The 19218-nt window shown below is 32.2% G+C and overlaps 3 protein-coding genes across 4 annotated transcripts; 2 read left to right on the forward strand and 1 right to left on the reverse strand.

Annotated features, from left to right (window-relative positions):
- Positions 1 to 1499: 1499 nt before the first annotated feature.
- LOC105109715 (transcription factor bHLH18-like) lies at positions 1500 to 3554 on the reverse strand. 2 transcript variants are annotated; one of them, XM_011004512.1, is made up of 4 exons: positions 3463 to 3554; positions 2723 to 3250; positions 2238 to 2612; positions 1500 to 2126 (listed from the first exon to the last, which is right to left on the reverse strand). In XM_011004512.1, exons 2-4 carry the CDS (start codon positions 3245 to 3247, stop codon positions 2052 to 2054), a joined length of 975 nt encoding a protein of 324 aa, XP_011002814.1. In that variant the 5' UTR covers positions 3248 to 3250; positions 3463 to 3554; the 3' UTR covers positions 1500 to 2051. The 2 variants fall into 2 exon arrangements, with proteins under 2 accessions (XP_011002814.1, XP_011002806.1); XM_011004504.1 differs by having other exon boundaries at positions 3368 to 3554.
- Positions 3555 to 10050: 6496 nt separating this feature from the next.
- LOC105109729 (L-galactose dehydrogenase-like) lies at positions 10051 to 12917 on the forward strand. The gene is made up of 5 exons (XM_011004519.1): positions 10051 to 10399; positions 10515 to 10743; positions 10912 to 11211; positions 11927 to 12055; positions 12499 to 12917. Exons 1-5 carry the CDS (start codon positions 10218 to 10220, stop codon positions 12628 to 12630), a joined length of 972 nt encoding a protein of 323 aa, XP_011002821.1. The 5' UTR covers positions 10051 to 10217; the 3' UTR covers positions 12631 to 12917.
- Positions 12918 to 14798: 1881 nt separating this feature from the next.
- LOC105109738 (soluble inorganic pyrophosphatase 1, chloroplastic-like) lies at positions 14799 to 18255 on the forward strand. The gene is made up of 6 exons (XM_011004531.1): positions 14799 to 15251; positions 15787 to 15947; positions 16138 to 16238; positions 16352 to 16533; positions 17199 to 17297; positions 17859 to 18255. The coding sequence occupies exons 1-6, from the start codon at positions 14994 to 14996 to the stop codon at positions 17949 to 17951; spliced, it is 894 nt and encodes a 297-aa protein (XP_011002833.1). The 5' UTR covers positions 14799 to 14993; the 3' UTR covers positions 17952 to 18255.
- Positions 18256 to 19218: the final 963 nt, after the last annotated feature.

Genomic DNA, 19218 nt, shown 5'->3' on the forward strand with positions numbered 1-19218 from the left:
TTCTTGCATTCTATTTTTCTATAGAAAAGAAAGAGAAGCAGATAATATATTATTTGCCTCTGTAAAATCCAACAACCGGAGGTTGTTGGAAAAACAAGATTTTGGTTTTTTGATTTAAAAACTTATTTTTAATATAAAATATCTTGATGAACATATTAATAAATTAAAAAATAATTTAAAAAATTAAAATTAATTCAAATTCAAAAACATTCTTCAAGGCAAATATGCCTCTTTAGGTAAGAAAAAAAATATGTAAATAAAATTATTCTAAAAAATAAAATTTATTGACATCAATTTTAATAAATAGAACTCATTAACATCAGTTTTAATTTTTTTTAGTGATTAGAATTATCATTGATAATAATTTTTTTTTTAAATTGTTTTTTATTTTCTAAAAAAAAGAGAAATTAACTTTTATAGCAAAATTAAATTTTAAATAATTTTAAATATCAATCACCTATACCCCTAAAAAATTGGGGAATGGGATTTTATATATATATATATAAAATTTGAGGCCACCATCTATTTTGAAATTTTTTTATTTTGTTTATAAAAGGATTGACTTTCAATTCAATCTTTCTCTATAAAACAATATATAATTAGTTGCGAATTTAGGTTTAAAAAAAACCAAATTGTGCAAAAAATACCATTCAAGAATCAAATTTTAAAAATCTTAATATTATAATTTACAGTAATTTACAAGAGAATGAACAGTGTTGGCAGCTACGCTGTCCCCTCACGAATTAGTTTATGTTAGTGATAATAATTAGTTAAACTTTCACGATCCTGGAAAACTTAACAGTGTCTGGGAGCCATATCTCAATTCCAGCTCATCCCTAACCTATCTAGTACTAGGCTAGGCAGCCACTACGCAAAAATGGCTAGTATTTAATCCCGTGATATTAGAATACTATTTCAATTTTTTCTTATGATTCTGACTTTTAAAAAAACTTAAAGAATATATATATACGTGTGTGTGTGTGTCCTAGGTGGGGCATTCTATAATCATGATTCATGATTGATGCAATTTTTTGGAGCGTCAATTGAGCCTAAAAATAAGTTAAATATTGGACAACCTTTTCTATACATAGTTTCTTGAGCTTTAATGTAATCTTCTAAAATCTCAAGTATAGATAGACTGTTACTGTGTTTGTGCGCGGTTCGGTTCCGTCTTGCAACTGGATTTGAATGGGATGTTCTCCTTCTTGACCCGCGAAGGATCATTTGAAAGTGAGAGTGGTAGCTTTATTTTAGTGTTTTATTTTTATGTTATTGATTTTTCAATGTTAAAAATAAATAAAAAATATTAAAAAAATTATTTTAATATATTTTTAAATAAAAAACAGTATATACACCAACCAGCACTGAATTCGTCAAACTCAACAATCCAGCAACATAGTGGTGGGCAACATTTTCGTTTCCATAAGCCATTCCCAGCATTCAAGTAAATCCAGGGACAAGATTCCCCGTGTGTGTGTGTGATAATCACGTTCATTGGCGGATGGGAGTTACTATTGTAAATTATCCCATTGGTCTGAACGAAACTGTTACAGATCATTATTAGAGCATTACGGAGAAGAAGAAAAGAAGGCCACAGACGGCCTCTTCAAACACTGATCAAACAAAATTACAACAACACAAGGCCTTTTGTCTACACCTAAAAAACCATCTCCCCTGGATAACCATCTTAGGTAAGAAAGGGACTTAACATGTTCAGTTGAATAATCAACCTCCCACTAAAAAAGCCTAAACTAGCTGTGAGATCACTCTTTTGAAACAGATGGGTCTTGGACATGGCTAAGAATTTGACCATGCAAAAACTGATTAGGGAAAGAAAACCCTCCTGCAAAATGAACCTCACAGCAAACAAGCTTATAGGTAAGGATAAAAAGTGATGGAGCATTACAGGCCTCGTCTACTTTTAGAAGGATAGCTTTGAGCTGTATATGTATCGATATATGCTGATTATTTATTGTGTCTTCTAAGTTTCCATCAGCATCAGATAAACTGATAAGACCGTCATACTAACTGAGCTTGAAGCAGCTTCTTTTTCACATGAAGAACTCGAAAGCTGAGCGTAAAGTCTTCACAAGATCCTTTAATGACAAGTTGAAGTCGATATCCATCTGCAAGAAGTGGATATACAAGTCCTTTATTAGTATTCGAAAAGGGAGAAGACACATGCATGCACATGTTAAACTAGATATTTGAAAGAACTGGCTGAGGACAGAACTTACCTGTGCAATAAAAGTAACATGAAGAGCAGATGTCCCAAATGCGAGAACACTGCTATTGATTACTGATAGGTGGAGTTTCTCAATTTCAGCCACTGTTTTCTCCAAAACTCCTTTCCTTTTCTCACAATGGATCCTTATGAGGACATGTTTGTCACAGAATCTTGCTTCAATTTCGGGCAAAGTTTCATGAATAGGGCCTTTGGACTCGTCTGAGGAAGAGTTGACATCACCCTCATCGACATAGATATGAGATTTCTTCACAATGACCACTGATTCCATGGTTTTCCTTTTTGTTTGTTCCTCGAGTGTCTTAACTTTCTCTTGCAGTTGTTTCAAGTACTTGATAGCATCTCCTAAAACAGAAGCTTTGTCCATCTAAAACACGGCATGCTCACATATATAAGATATCCCAGATACCATGATTAATTGGAAATGAAAAGCTATCAGGAATGATAATAAAGAATAATCTGGATTAAGCTTGTTACCTTCTTCAGGCCAGGAACTACAGCAGATAAAGCTATGAATCGTTGACTAAGCTTCTCTCGCCGCTTCCTTTCTGCAATAATGTGATCTTGACTTTGAGAAAGTCTAGTGGTGTTTGTGCTAATCCTCTCAGGTCCTTGGCAAGCCTTGAATACATAGTTTTGGCTCCCAAAGATATCTTGGGAAACTACCATGTCAGAAGGGAAGTTATTGATGCTTTGGGAACATACTGCCTCCTCTTTAGGCTTCACCAATCCCATTTGATTTGCGTGGTTGGGATTGACAAATGAAAGAAAGTTAGGAGAAAAGGCAGATTGTGGGTCTGACAAATGAAAAGTTTTCATTTGTTTTGGTGGCCTGACATTAATGCTAGTAGGATTACTATCCATGGGGGTTTTGAGGTTGAAATTTTGGTGAGAGAAAGGATGGTGTACGTTCTCTCCAAATGCAGCAGCAGCTAATGGAAGTAAGCTGATATCATCAAGGGAGTTCATGTACCACTGGTTGGTGAAGCCTGGATCCTCCATTCCCTGTGCATCAGTAATATTTACATTTCAGTATCTGACAAATCCTGAATTACTAACAAAAAGTTTCCAAATTCCTATATCTGATAATTAAAGTGCAATAATGATCACAGGTGCTCTTACTAGTTCATATAAAGCGGTAATTGATGAAGTTTCCATGGCAGAAGCTCCTTTCTGATGATGAGTAAAAGAATGGAAGAGAATTAGTAAGAGCTTACCAGGCTTTCAATGTCAAACTTCCACTAAAGCAGGAGAGTCCCCTGCCCTCATAATTCAACTTTTATAGCTTCTCCGCCTCTTGTAATAACAGATGTGAATAAAGACTGTAATTTTGATGACTATAGGCTGTATTAGCTTGATATTCCGATGGCAAATTGGAATATTTTAACTTAGTGGGCCGTTTTTGCTGGCAGGCCAATTAACTTATAACAATTAACAAATCATTTTTTGTTGTTTTGCAGACTTTACGGGATAGATTACCAGCTAGCCGTTGAAAATTTACATTCAAGGCTTGCTGGTGAGAAACCTTTCATCTTCAAGGATGTGGCCCCACACCATGTCTATCAAATTAGCAATTGAATTTGTTTTTTAATATTTCTTACAAAGCCCACGTTAATTTTGCAGCATTTCATACAGTCGATTTATTTTAATGCAATTAAACCTTAGTGATTGTACGTGGACTGCTAAAACTGATTTTTGTATAGCTATTGTCCGGTCCTTGAAAGCATGCTTATAGTCGTTATAAAAAAATAAATGCTTAAACAAGTTTAACATTAAATTCATAAATAAATAAAAAGTTAATATGGTTCTATTAAGTAATAAAGCAAACAGTTTTAGGGGTATTTAGCTTTGCAGTTGAACCGTACTTTTCAAAATGAATTTTCTTTTTAATTTATTTTTTACTCATATTTTTTTAATGAGATAATATTAAAAATAAATTTCTAAAAATTAAAAAAATTGTTTCTATATATTTTAAAATAAAACACACTTTAACAAAAAAACCCTATTATCCTAGCCAAAAAACTGAAATGAAACGCGTCATCGAATGGTACGGATGGTTTGGTTCAATTTTGAACCTTCCAGTGACTTTTCTTGAATTCTTAAGCCAATAAGGTAACGACACCCTTTTACTTTTCACATCCTTTTTGTTGGTGGGTGGGTACGGCCCGTCGAAAACCGACCCATAAAGAGGTTGGCTCATGATTACAAATTGAGACCCGTAACGAGGTGCCAGCAAGTAGCGGAGATTATTGACTGGTTGATTTTGTCAGAAATAATATAATGTATCTTAATTTATTTTTTTAATTAATTTATTAATATAGTATTAGAATTTTGAGAATAAAGTGATTATAAGTTTAAATTTTATTATTTATATTTATTTGATATAAATTAAATATAAAATAATATAAATTTAAAATTTAAAAACTTTTACTTGATAATATATGTTATAGAATAACATAAATTATATAATATAGTTTTATTTAATAACTTAATTTTTAAATTAAATTAATTTTTTAAACAAATTTCATAATTAAAATAAAAATTTGCACTTGTTAAGTGTAATGTTATGTAATAAAAGGTAATTTGTTTTGTGTTTTGAAAGTATTTTTTTAAAAAAAAAATTTATTTTTTAAATTATTTTAATATACTAGTATTAAAAATAATATTTTAATATATTTCTCAACAAAATATATTTAAAACATTAAACATTGTCATTATAAAAAAACCAACTCTAAATGAATACTTAAACGCTGACGATCTTTAAATGGATCTGCATGCTAAATGTTTTGCTCTTATTCCCTTTGGATCAGTGGTTGATTCCAGGCCTTAAAATGCTGGTAACAAATACTGGTTATGGAGTTTAGTGGGGTTTTTTATTTTATTTTTCAGCTTGCTATAATTGACAGCCCGTGAAAATGAGTGAGAACCTTCTTAGGTTCTTTTTAAATTGACTTTGTTTTGGCTTTGAAAAATATTTTTGAAAATCTTTGTGATTTTTTTGTTTTGAAATATTTTTTTTATAATTTTAGATTAAAAATAAATTTTAAAAAATAATATATATATATATATGTTATTTTAATATATTTTTAAATAAAAAATATTTTAAAAAACAATTATTATTATAATCTCAAATATTATCTTATACTGTCACAAGCGTATTCTTTATCCTTTATGTAAACATTAAAAAAATCTTTTTGAAGAAAAAGTTAAAAAGAAAAGCACGTTGTCAGTATTCTTGGGCAGATACACAACAAAGAAGTAGTCGGTGCTTGATTGTTTTGAAAAAATGTCTTTTAACACTCAATTTTTTTAATTAGATAATAGGGATATTTTTGAATCATGCTCATTGAAAATTAGAATTTGTTTTTAATAAAATTGAAGGATACTATTTAGATTGAGTTTAGGCTTGTTCAATAATTTTAAATAAATTTTATTATTTTTAAAATTAAAAATTTAATATATTTTAAATCGTTTTGATAGGTTAATGTTAAAAATAATTTTAAAAAATAAAAAAATATTATTAACATATATTTCAGAAAAATAAATTTAAAAAATATTATTTTTATATATTTTTAAAAATATTTTGAAGTATTTTTTATTTGTAAATATATTAAAATAAATTTTTTATTTTTTAAAAAATATTTTTAATATTAACATCAAATTAATTTAATTTATAATATATACAGTGTTTGTGAAGGGAACTTCAGGCAATCCAGAGTTGCGTTTCAGAGAGTGACGTACAGTTTGATTACCTTTCGTACAGTTTGCATTACATTCTATCAACTTGGAGAGAAAAAGGGCCATGAGAGAGCTAAAAGTGAAGCAGGTATTGTCTTGTCGGGATAGTACTTGGGAGGTTTCCTCGTAGTTTCATCCCAATATCTTGTGACCCTGTCGGCAACTGATCTGACTTACCAGTTTTGAAATTTGAATATAACATTCATTTCGTCGTGGTAAGTACGATTAATGGGTAAACGTTTTACAGTGTATTTTCAATGTATAAATTTAAGTTGTTTAATATATATATATATATATATATATCATATAGTGTAAGTTTTTTGAATTTAAATCTGCATAAACTTCTATCATCTTATATTATTAATTAATTTGACGAGAATTCAACTTGTAATTTTTTAGTCAATAAAAATTTTATACCATGTCAAAAAATATTTAAATTTAAAAACTTAAATTATTATATAAAATTATAAGATATAATTTATATTATTTTATAATATATGATTTAAATTTATCGTTTTTTAAAAACAAATTGCTGAGAATTCCTCCAACCACATTCCCAGTTAATTATTATTGAAATCATAAATTTCGGTCCTTATCCAATTTTATCTCTATCCCATCCATTTCTTTAACCATGCTTTTATATGTCTTTCGTGAAAAAAACCTTGCGTTGATTTTATGGCTAGCATGGTTGCTCCTGCCTCCTGGTATCGGTGATTCTACTACTGGGAACGCTCCTCCTGCTTGCCTGCCCGAGCTTCTTTTAGGTGACTCCACTTGTTATAATTATGCTGGCTGATGGCGCTGGGAATACATTTTTTATTATTATATTTTTTGTTAATTAGTAAGTGAAAAGATAATCTCCATGTTTAATGAAATGGATTGAAAAACATAAAAAATATAAATTGAATAAGATTCATTCACTTTGATTAAGAACTTTAATGGAAAGTTGATTTTCTTTACAATAAATAAAAATAAATACAGCTGTAAATATTTTATCTTGAATATTTTTGTATACGTTTTTTTTAATTAAGTTTCAAGACTCATTATACCCATTAAGCACATGTGATTTTTATTCTTATAAATAAATTATGCAAATATAAATGGTCTATTTAAAATCCAAGATGAAAAAAAAATCAAAGATGAATTAAAATAGTTTCTTTAAAGTATCATGAAATTATAGAAATAACCCAAAAGATTAATTAATATTAAAAAATTAAACTAGACAATTTAAAAATAAAATAGGGGTGATAATTAAAAGAACATTAAGAAAAAAACAAGAAAAAAAGACAGAACTTGTTGTTGTAAAAAAACTAAGGTATGAATGGGCTGAAAAAGCTAGGCTCTTAGATGATTTGTCGTTTATTTTTATATTTTTCACCTACTTCTTGTGGTATAAAAATAAGAGTCTAGGTATTTAGACCTTAAAAACCCATTTCTCAGCTTGGTGTTGTCTAAAAATACCTCTAAAACATTTTAGAAATTACAACAAATGTATTTTGAAGCCTAGAGACCTTCTAATTGGTTTTAAAATCTGAAATAAAATTAAATAAAAAATAACTTAATACATCTTGATTTATATTTTTTGACATGTTTGAAAAATAAAATCACCTTAATTGAATTCTTTTTTGTTCATATTAAACCATTGATACCAAGTTCAGTCATAAGATAGATGGAATATGATCGACTAACTATAACCTCTCTCATCATTGTTTCCCATCAACTTTATTTTTTATTTCCTAGTATTCATAAATTGAACATGTTAAAAATAAAGTTTTTAACTTAAAAATGTAAAAAGTAGTAACTAGTCATGTATAATTAAAAAATTTGGGGATGAAATTGAATTATACATCTTTGTTTTTCACCAACTTTGATTTTGATTATTATTCTTTTTTTTTAATAACAGATTTAAAATTTATTTTATAAAATAGATCTTTAATTTAACATTAAAATACTCCATGGCATATTGGATAAAATAAATATTAATATTTAAAATCATGGAAACTTTTTAAATAATAAAATTAAAAAGAAACTAATCTCAATTATTAATCAGTAAGAAACTAAAAGTTTCATAGACCAAGAAGGAAAAAATTTGCTATGAATAACGGAGTGAACATAAGAGAATTCACGGTAAAGCTGAAATAATAGACCGTTTTCTTTTAATTTTCAGTGTTAATGGCTGGAGTTGCTTTTCTCCGCTCGTAGCTTTAATTTTTCCCCTTTTCCCTGCACCAAAATAATAATAATAACAATAATTTTTGCTAACATCTATCAATTTACCAATGCCCTCATTATAGCAATCTAAAACAAACTACTATAAATTTATATTAGGGCTGAATTGGTTATACAAGGAAAGGTTTTCTCTCACCGTTGAAATATTTATGCAACAGCGACTAGAATTATAACTACGAGAAACCTCCATGTTCTCCAACATGGTTTTTTAATAAAGCATTTAGTTATTATCCTACAATAAAAAAATAAAAAAATATTTTTTATATTTTTGAAAGTATATAAATTATTTAAAAATACTCAAAAAATAAATTATTTTACATTTTGTGTCTGTTTTTTTAATCAAATATGTTACTATTTTTTTATAATTATTTTTTATATATTAAATGGATGTTGAGTATTCTGATAGCTCTTATGATTAATTTTTTAAAAAATAGATAAAAAAAATTTAATCATGGTTTTTTTTAAAATCAATCTAAGCAAATATGAGAATAGTTAAAACTACCATAAATAGCTTTTTTCATATAAAATAAATAAATAACAATTATTTATAAATAAAAAATAAATTATTTTAATTTTTATAAAATTAATATTTGAAATACAATTACGTGTGTGAAGTCCAATACAAAAAATAAAAATTGTCTGGTAACAGAAAAATCTTTTTATTTGAGATTAGATAAAAAAACAAACAAAAATTATCACAATAACAAAGATAACTTAAAAGTTAAAACATAAACAAAATAAAATCCATCTCTATCTCTTATTGATCAAACATTGTCCAATTAACACTTTCAATTGTGGTTTTTTCTTGAAAAAAAATTATGTAAGTTTAAGACAAAAAAGTCTTCGTTCTTTATGATTTGAAAGGCAATTTTTTTAAGATCTGGATTAACTGGGTTGTGTGATTCTGTTTATCATATCAGGGACTCAATTGATTTTTTTCCCTGTTTCTAGATTCGATCGAGAATCAGGTAACAACCAGGGAGGAATATATCCCTTGCCCTGACAAAAACATTGTCCCATAACACGTCACGTGATGATGAATGCAAGCACATACGTTTGTGTGTCGTGTATGAATACCGACAACAAACTAACTTAATAATTGCTCATGAAACCATTTAGGCGGTGACCAAGTGGTAAGAACTTGAAATCAAAGGGTTTGCTCTCTCTGTGGTTTCAAGTTCGAGTTTTTGGTTACTCATATGATGGCCACTGAAGGCTTACATGGTCGTTAACTTCAGGGCCCATAAGATTAGTCGTAGTGTACGTAAGCTGGCCCGGACACCCACGTTATTCTAAAAAAAATAATTGCTCATGAAGTACAAGATAGGTGGGATTAATCATACTAGCTATCATTTTATAAAATTTAGATATTCTATATAATTTTGAATTGAATTATTGACCTCATTATTTGCTGCAAACACAGAAAACGACAATAAACTTTAGCAAATCTCATCCGTCCAAACAAAGGGTAAAACATTAAATTTAAGTAAGTTTGAGAACTAAACGAGAAACTTATAATATAAGGGATGAATTTGAACATAAATACAGTATTAACAAGCAACTATATGCGTTGAATTTAAGTTTTTCTAGCAAGGAATAAAGTGATTTTAATTGCATGTATTAACTTATATGATTTTCTCAATTAAGTATCTGATTTTTAATTCTATTCAAATAAGTAGAAGATTTTTTAATTTTGTACAATAAAATGTGTAGTATGTGTGTGTAAACTTTAATAGCTTAGATATAGAAAACCTTTTTAGAAAAACTTTAGTTTTTTCATTCATCAAAGTAAATTTTATATATATATATATATATTTTTTTTTTTCCTTCGTAGAGAATCCAATAGCCGTGTGAAGGAGAAGGGACCTCTCAACTCCTAGAGAGAATCTGTACCATCTCCCCTGCGTTCCTCGCTTCCCCTTCTCTCTCAGCCATTTCCGAATCCTTACTACTACATTTCCCCATTTCAAAAAGCAATCTCCAAAACTTTTTCCAAATCAATCAGATGGCATATCCGCACCCAAACCTGGAGCTTCGACCCCTTGGAAACACGGGTCTCAAACTTAGTTGCGTCGGCTTTGGAGCTTCACCACTTGGCAGTGTCTTCGGCCCTGTCTCTGAACACGACGCCATCTCCTCTGTCCGCGAAGCCTTCCTCCTTGGCATTAATTTCTTCGACACCTCTCCGTATGTCTCCTCCTTCTCAATGAACTATTCTTTTAATTTGCCACTATTACTATTTATTTATCACTTTTTTATTTTGTTCTTGTTCACGACAATGTTTGATGCTGCTATTTGAAAGGTATTATGGAGGGACATTGTCAGAGAAGATGCTTGGTAAGGGACTTAAAGCTCTAGGAGTTCCGAGAAATGAATATATTGTGTCCACAAAGTGTGGAAGATATGTGGAGGGCTTTGATTTTAGTGCTGAGAGAGTGACAAAGAGTATTGATGAGAGCTTGGCAAGATTGCAGTTGGATTATGTTGATATACTCCAATGCCATGATATTGAATTTGGGTCTCTTGATCAGGTTCTTAATTTTATTTTACTTTCCTACCTGGGTTTGCAATATCTGCTTTTTTCTTGTTAGCTTTTTTTTTTTTTTTTTAAGATTCTAAAGTTCAGATTTTGTTAGAAAAATACGAGGATGTGATGGAAAAGAATGAGTTGGGTTGGTTTGATTTGGTTTTATTGACAGATAGTGAATGAAACAATTCCCGCGCTACGGAAACTAAAGGAAGCAGGGAAGATTCGTTTTATTGGTATAACTGGGCTGCCGTTGGGAGTATTTACGTATGTTCTTGATCGAGTGCCGCCTGGCACAGTTGACGTTATTTTGTCTTATTGTCGCTATAGTATTAATGATTCTACGTTGGCGGATTTATTGCCTTACTTGAAGAGCAAAGGTGTAGGTGTAATTAGTGCGTCTCCACTAGCAATGGGGCTACTAACAGAGAATGGCCCTCCAGAGTGGCATCCAGCTTCTCCTGAACTGAAGGTCTGCCCTCATCCCCTTAAATAATCTGTTAAGCTTTCTGTCCATATCATTTGGCTTTTCATCACATTACTGCTTCGCTGAAACAGTCAAAGCAAATGTTGCCAGCTAATTTGTCTGGTAATATTTCACCAAGAGTTGAAGTTTGGTGAGTGATGTAAACATATATCTGTGCACGCACACATATGGCACACCACCATCGACACCTCCGCATTAATACTGTTCTTTTTAAGTTCACCAATTTTATGTCGACCTCAAAAAGAGAGAAGGATAGTTTCATCAGTTATGTGTCAAAAAAGCTGGATTTATCTTTAGGAGCTATGATCAAACTTGAATTCTTGTTAGGATAACAGAGTCGCAAGTCATGTGACGAAGAACCAATTGTAACATTACATATGAATGTATTAAATGGATTATTGAGGATCACAACTAGCACTCATGTCATGTGATGGGATCAAGAATGCCTTCTGAAGTGGAAAGATCTGAGATCATGCTGTTCGATATGGATCTAATAGGGCACGTTCGTTCAGGCAAATTTCCGATTCCACCTATAACAGATCCTGATCAGATAATATGAATAAGATATTTATGGGCTGTCTCTAGAGGTTGCTGTACCATGCATCTCATCTTAGATATCTTGGATATGCTTGCAATACTTGCTCACTTGAAGATGGATTACATTTTTGCGAAGTTAATTGATCTCCACCCCCAACCACAGTCTGCATGTGAAGCTGCTGCTGCCTTCTGTAAAGAGAAGGGGAAGAATATTTCAAAGATAGCAATGCAATACAGTTTGTCGAATAAGGATATTTCATCCGTGCTGGTTGGCATGAACTCTGTTAGACAGGTACTCCTACATTCCCTTGATTTCCACATTTTGTTTGATATACAAGTATTAAACTTCAATTTCAAGTGTCGCACTTTCTGAGCTTTACCATAGTATTCTGTTCAATCCTTTCCCCCTGCATAGTTTTACTAGCATAGACATGTAAATCTGGGTCCATGTTTGTGCGATAACATGCTCTATTGTTTGTTACATCATCTGTTTGTAAGGTAGCTGTTGTCCATTTACAAATGCACAATTTTTTTTTAAAGGCTCAAAGCATCCAATTCAAAAGCTAAATAAGTAATTAAGAGGTGGACAGCAGATACCCGGTTGAACTACTTAGTGCTTATGTTAACATCCACTTTATCTGATGTGTCATGTTTACCATGCTAATGATGACAAAGTCTCTGTCTACACTATTGACGCCATAATTGTGCGGGTGATGCACCTCTTTTGATGATCAGGTTGAGGAGAATGTTTCTGCTGCTACGGAACTTGCTACGTTTGGCAAGGATCAAGAAACTTTATCAGAAGTTGAAGCAATTCTGATCCCTGTGAAGAATCAAACTTGGCCTAGTGGAATCCAACAGAGCTGATGTTTTGCTGCCTTATGACTACTTTCCCTTTGTGCTTTCTACAATTTGCATTGCTGTTAGTGGCTCTCCAATCCATATTTGTTCCAACGGAGTGCCCATTATACTGATGGATCCGAAACTCAATAACGTGTAAGATGTGTTTGATTCCTGTGGGATATTTAAGAGGTGTTTTACCTTAAAAGTGTAATCAAATTATTGACATTAAAACTGAGCTTGTTTTTTGGTTGCTGATTTTCGAAGTTGTATAAAAGTCTGCAAGTCGATGCTTCGGTTTTTGCATTTCCTGAGTGCTCTTTGGCGCATATGATTTGATGCAGTGCCAAACTCCATGAATCTGCTTAGCTGTGGATACTTGATTATTTGAAAGAAAGAAATAAATAAAACTGCATCAAATCATTTCTCTAGAAGGCTTAGGTTTTTCACTCAGGAAGTTTCATTCTCTCATATATTAATATTATTGTAAATGGATTATGCAAAATTTTATATTTTTTCAAGTTAATTTTAGTTTTTGAGATTTTTTTTTGAGATTATTATTAGGTTTATTACAGTTTTTACGGTTATTTTAAAGATAAAAAACAGGTTTTTTTTTAATATATAAAAAACTTAAAACCTTGATTTCTCAGTCACTAATGAATCAGACCACAAGTTATCTAATCTTTTATTTTAAAAAAACATGGGGCAGTCGACTATGCAAATAAAAAAAATCAAGAGCCTAATTACACGGGCCATTGATAAAATATACCAGATATGCTGGCCTGGCATGCAAATGCCAGCAACAAGTGAACTTTGCTTTTTATGGAAAATAATATGCAGAACCAGAAACTGTTGCTTTAATCGAAGGCATTCATAACCTTCTGCTCTAAGTACTTGGATGTGGACACATTTTGGTACGGTGTTCATTCACGGTTCTTACAAATGTAAACCGTGTTACTATTTGTAACCAGAAAGAAAGAACCACCTTTTTGAGGCGAGGGGCATGGTTCTCTTGCATGTGAGCAAAACTAAATATTTATGATTTGGACAAGCGCACAAAAGCTTTTGTCTTTAGGAGTTCATTGCTAAATTTGATTGTTGGAACTTTCCTTGGATGGGTTTCTGGAGTTTTTTCTACTAAATTTAGCCACTAAATACTATAGACAAGTCATTGTTTTTTTTTTAATATAAAAAAAATCATAAAATTGCCAAGGGATGAAAAATCCGGGGTTAAACTTTAAATAAAATAATAAATAAAAAGACAAATTATATATTTTTAAATTGATTAAAAAAACTCTTACTGCTAAATAAAAAAATCTTAACTTTAAGTGTATAATTTAAAAAATTAAAAACTTTTAGAATTAGAATATAAAATTTACCAAAGTTTGGAGGTGTCCCTACACCATATAATGGGAAGTGTCCATCAAAACAAAATCCAAATGAGAGAAAACAACGATGTTAGAGATGGTATCAATCAAAATTCAAAATATATATTTTTTTATATGTAAAAAAAATAGCACAATGACTGAAAAATTTAATCAAAATAGAAGAATTAAAAATTTATTTATAAAAATAGCACAGTTCACACGTCACTTTTATGTTATGTTAATTTTCTTTTAAAATGCCTCACACACATGTCCAATTCAATCTTAGCTATAAGCATACTGGAAATGTAATTCTCTTTTCAAAGTATAAATCTTTTATGGCCAATAAAAAAAAAAGGAAAATCCAACGGTAAGACAACATACGGGAAGATCCAATGACTAGGTTGGTAATAAGATACAATGCTCAAGAGGAAGAAAAAGAAGAAGAAGAAGAAATGGGCTCTCATAATAACCAGAGTAAAAGAGATAAAAGGAAAGATAAAAAAGAATAGTGAGAATTCAAGGCACAACAAAAACAAATCATTAACACTAAAAAAAAATCATATTTTTGAAGCCGAGTAGCACAAGCCACGGCGCGTGTAATCCAAAAAAATACTTAGACCTACCATGGTCGTGCATATGAGCTTAAAACAAATTATGCTATTTTCATAATAAATTTTAATCTATGTTATCTTACTAGAAAAATAAAATTTCGTCACTATACTAATTTTTTATTTAAAAAAACTTATAATTCGTGGTTTTTAATTATACGAATATGTCCCCCCAAGTAAATGAATGAATGATAACATATTTCTGTAGCTGAGATTCTGGCAAGACTCAAGGGTATGACATTAGAGTGTGGGACGCAGGCAGCCTATCAAGACCGTACAAAGAACTCGTTCTCTTCTCTGTGGCTCAAAAACTTAGAAAGCCCTCCCTTTTTAAACTGAGGCTTGGCTCACAAGAAGTACTCTCTCAGTGAATCTAACCAAGAAAAGGGCACTATCAGTGAACCTAGCAGCAAAAATGGCGACTGCGAGAGTGATGTCAGCTGCAACCAGCACAACAGCATCCTGCTTGCTCCTTAAAAGACCATTCGTCAGTTTAAATCAAAAGGCTCCCACCTTCAACAACCACCTTCGCTTCAACACCACCACCAAAAGGGTTTCAAAGAGGTTGTTTTCTTGCAAGTCTATTTACAATCCTGATGTTCAAATCAAGGAAGAAGGCCAGCCTGAGACCCTTGATTACCGTGTCTACTTTCTTGACAATTCTGGCAAAAAGGTTATATCTTTCACTTCTCTGAAGTTTCTCTTTTTTATGATATCTGTATTGGTTAGTGATAATAAGCGAGGAATGAATGTAATTTGCCAAACCCAGAAGAAAAATCTTTAGAAAACCACTTCCTGTCTCCAATGGTAATGATTTCAGTGTATATTTGTGCTTAAAATTATATTTATTTATGAAAATAACAATGCATTGTTCTTTGATAGTTGAGTTTTGCTCTTGTTAATCAATGCGAGATTTTGGTGCTTTTATGTTTCAGTTTGAGTTCTTGGTTTTTTATTTTAGCCATGGCAATCTGAATTTGAAAATTGAAACGAAAGGTTGTTATAGTGGAGATGAGGTTCTGTATATGCCAATTTGCATTGAGACGACTTGTCCAAATCGCGGAGACGGGGTCACCTGTTAGTCCATTAAGAAAACTCAAGTAGAGAGCACCTATGATTTGGGACTTTTTTCAACAACTTAAAAACAGTTTTCTTTAGGTTTTTTTGTGTTTGCTTATGGGTAATGCAAGTGTTGTTTGGTATTACAGGTTTCGCCCTGGCATGACATACCGTTGCACTTGGGAGATGGGGCTTTCAACTTTGTTGTTGAAATACCAAAAGAATCAAGCGCAAAGATGGAGGTTGCTACTGATGAGCAATTCACTCCTATTAAGCAAGATACCAAAAAGGGGAAACTAAGATACTATCCGTAAGATTTTCTTGTTGCTTCCTTTATAAATCATTCACTGGTTTCGTACAGATATTTCAATTTGTTCTCAGCACTTGCGCTTTTAATGTTAGCCCATTGTAGCTCAACATTCGGTTGCATCTCCTCTGCTTACTTCATTGCCTGAACATATTTTATTGGTTTTGAATTCTTGTTTCTGCCTTATTTTCAGCTACAACATAAACTGGAACTATGGATTGCTTCCACAAACATGGGAAGACCCATCTTTTGCAAATGCCGAAGTTGAAGAAGCATTAGGAGATAATGACCCTGGTATATCAGCATATGTTCTATTTTGATATTTTCCCTTTCTTACAGATTCTAGCATTTGCTTGTTCCAATTAAGTAGCACTTCAGATTTGTAAAATTGCTGTCTCTGCTTTTAGTTGATGTTGTCGAGATTGGTGAAAGACGGGGAAAGATTGGTGAAATTCTCAAGGTCAAGCCCTTGGCTGCTTTGGCCATGATTGATGAAGGGGAACTTGACTGGAAAATTGTTGCTATCTCTTTGGATGATCCACGAGCATCTCTCGTAAATGATGTTGATGATGTAGAGAAACATTTCCCCGTAAGTCCTCTTCTATTACCAAGCAGCCTTGCAATACCTCACCACAGCCACTTGTCAATTTTGTAAAATCAGTTGCAATGAAAAGTAGTTGTTCTTTTATCAGCTACTAGAAATATCTTTGATTAGTTAATAATTTGTTTCATAATTTCTCCAAATGCGTACATGTTGGATTTAAGATGGTATTTTTTTTTAAGAGGTCATAATTTCAAAGCATTTTCTACTTAAATGGTTAGATTGTATTCAAAAAGGAAAAGGGTATATTTTATGCCTTTAATTTATCAGCATAATGAAAGTAAATGATTAAAGAGTTGTAAGCATTGATATGCTAAGCTATTGTAATAAGTGGGACAAATGAGTGAATATATCTGGAATGCTAAGTTGGGGATGTGGAATTCATTGAAGGTGTGGGTTATGTATCACAATCCCATTTTGCTGACATAGCATTAGACGATTAGTGGTATGGTTTTGGAAAAGTTAAGATTGTGATGAAGGTACTTTTTTGATAGAACTTCTGCCTGGACTTTGAATTAACCGGACAATCATTGTCCTAGAACAAGCAAGGACTTTGATTGAATCTGGAAATGAGGACTTCGGTTGAATCTGGAAATGAGAGAATGTGCTATAAATAGAAATAGAAGTACTAAGTATCTGGTGGTTATCTTCAGGGCACTCTCACTGCAATCAGGGATTGGTTCAGAGACTATAAGATCCCTGATGGGAAACCTGCCAACAGGTTTGGTCTTGGCAACAAGGCAGCAAGCAAGGTAATTTATTTATTTATTTTTGAAATAGAACCTTGCCTGTATGTAACAGCTTCGTGAAGTTCTAATTTTGCCTCATTTCCATCCCTTCTTCCTTATTAATAAGGTGTTTTTTTTTTTTTTGCTATCATGTGCTGTGGGTGTAGCTAACCGTGCTGTTAAAAGCTATATTATGCGGAAAAGGATTGCATTATCTAGATATGCAATTATCAAAGACATTTGATTTTGAGCACATTGACCTACACAAGCTGATAAATGAATTGAATAGCATAACTCTTTAACAATATACGGATATCGATTTTACCCTCAATTGCAATTACCTTAGTCATGGCCTTCATGTGATGGTGCAGAACACCATGTACTGCTTTGTCATTGATTGATGATTGAATGAATTGATAAATATCCTTGTTTTGTTCCGATCATTTGATAGCCAATTGAAGTTTGGTATAATAATTTAGTACAAGATGCCTTAGATTTTTCTTGTCATTTTATGTTTGGTGCTACCTGTTCCATTCTGTAATCTTCCGTATCTCCTCTGAATAATGGTTTCCATATGATGGATAGGACTATGCTCTCAAGGTCATCACCGAGACCAATGAATCTTGGGCGAAACTTGTCAAGAGATCGATTCCAGCCGGAGAGCTTTCTCTTGTATAAAAGCCACTGGTAGACTAGAGTCGGAGGTGAAAGTATTATTATTGAGATGGAGCTGGAAGTAGTATTGTTTTTGGCATTACTTGCCAGAAATTTTACCTTCTGGCAAGCAAGCCCCGTGTTGTCTCAATACATTGATGATATCAAAACATTTTTTCCTCGTTAACGAGTTTGAATAATCCATTGTTCCTATGCAACTTGTTTGTGTTTTCATCGTGAGACTGAGATTACATTTCTGGTACACAAACAAAAACTGTATGCATTCCTGTTACTATGGTCATGCTTATACAAGATGGTGGTTGGAATACAGTCCTCATATTATCATCCTTCAATTTCGAAATAGCAAACGCTAAACATTACCTTTCCTGCACCATATAATTAGAGATCTCCTTTCATTTTTATGTTGGTGAATGAATGGTAACCCTCCCAGGCAATCCCACTACCTTCAACATTGTTTAGGATGCGCCAAGTTTAGGATTGTCCATTGAAGTGTACCAGCCCTCATATGTGTCCATCCACTGTCAGTAGAGATGGGGTGGATGAAAATTTTCAATGCAAAAGGAGTCAAGGGGATTGGAGTTTCATCAAGCCTCCATCTATCATAAATAATGTTGTTACACTGGCAATTGATTGATCTGTGATGGTAACCTTAATGGATGTGCTTGGTTGTTAAGTTTTAATGTAATTTATCCAGAATCGATTGAAATAACTATATAACCAAAGTAACAAGTTCTTTTTGATTCTCCCATTTGATCAGAGTAGAATCCATTCAAAACCTTACGTATACAATTAGTTGTCATTACATGATCTCTGGCACGACATATGCACATATTGTACCCCTTCGGTCACATATTACAATTGCTGAAAACAACGAAGGAAACTTGGAAGGAAAGAACTGCAAACCATGCAGCCATCCTAGCACCAGCAGCTGCGTTCAAGTGCTTCTTCAAACCTCCTTTCCTTGTCAGAATCATTAGCAGGTGAAGAAGGACCAGCCATGAATGACTCTTTGCCCAGAGATCTCCCTTTGAAGATTGGACTGCCTTGTTGAACCCATTTCATTGCAGAGAACTTAGCCACAGAAAAAGAAGTAGCTGAGGGTGTTGAAGTAGGAAGAGATGACGGGGACGTTGATTTGTTATGGTAGGGAAGTAGGAGCATCGAAGCTGTAGGAGCCATGATGAAAAGAAAATGCAGACAATAGGATATTGAAAGACTTATATAGAGAATAGCATAAGGTTGGTTTACCTAAAACAGGCAAAGAAAAAAC

The sequence above is a fragment of the Populus euphratica genome, unplaced genomic scaffold (genome assembly GCF_000495115.2).
Source record: "Populus euphratica unplaced genomic scaffold, PopEup_1.0 scaffold3.1, whole genome shotgun sequence".
Taxonomy (NCBI): Eukaryota; Viridiplantae; Streptophyta; class Magnoliopsida; order Malpighiales; family Salicaceae; genus Populus; species Populus euphratica.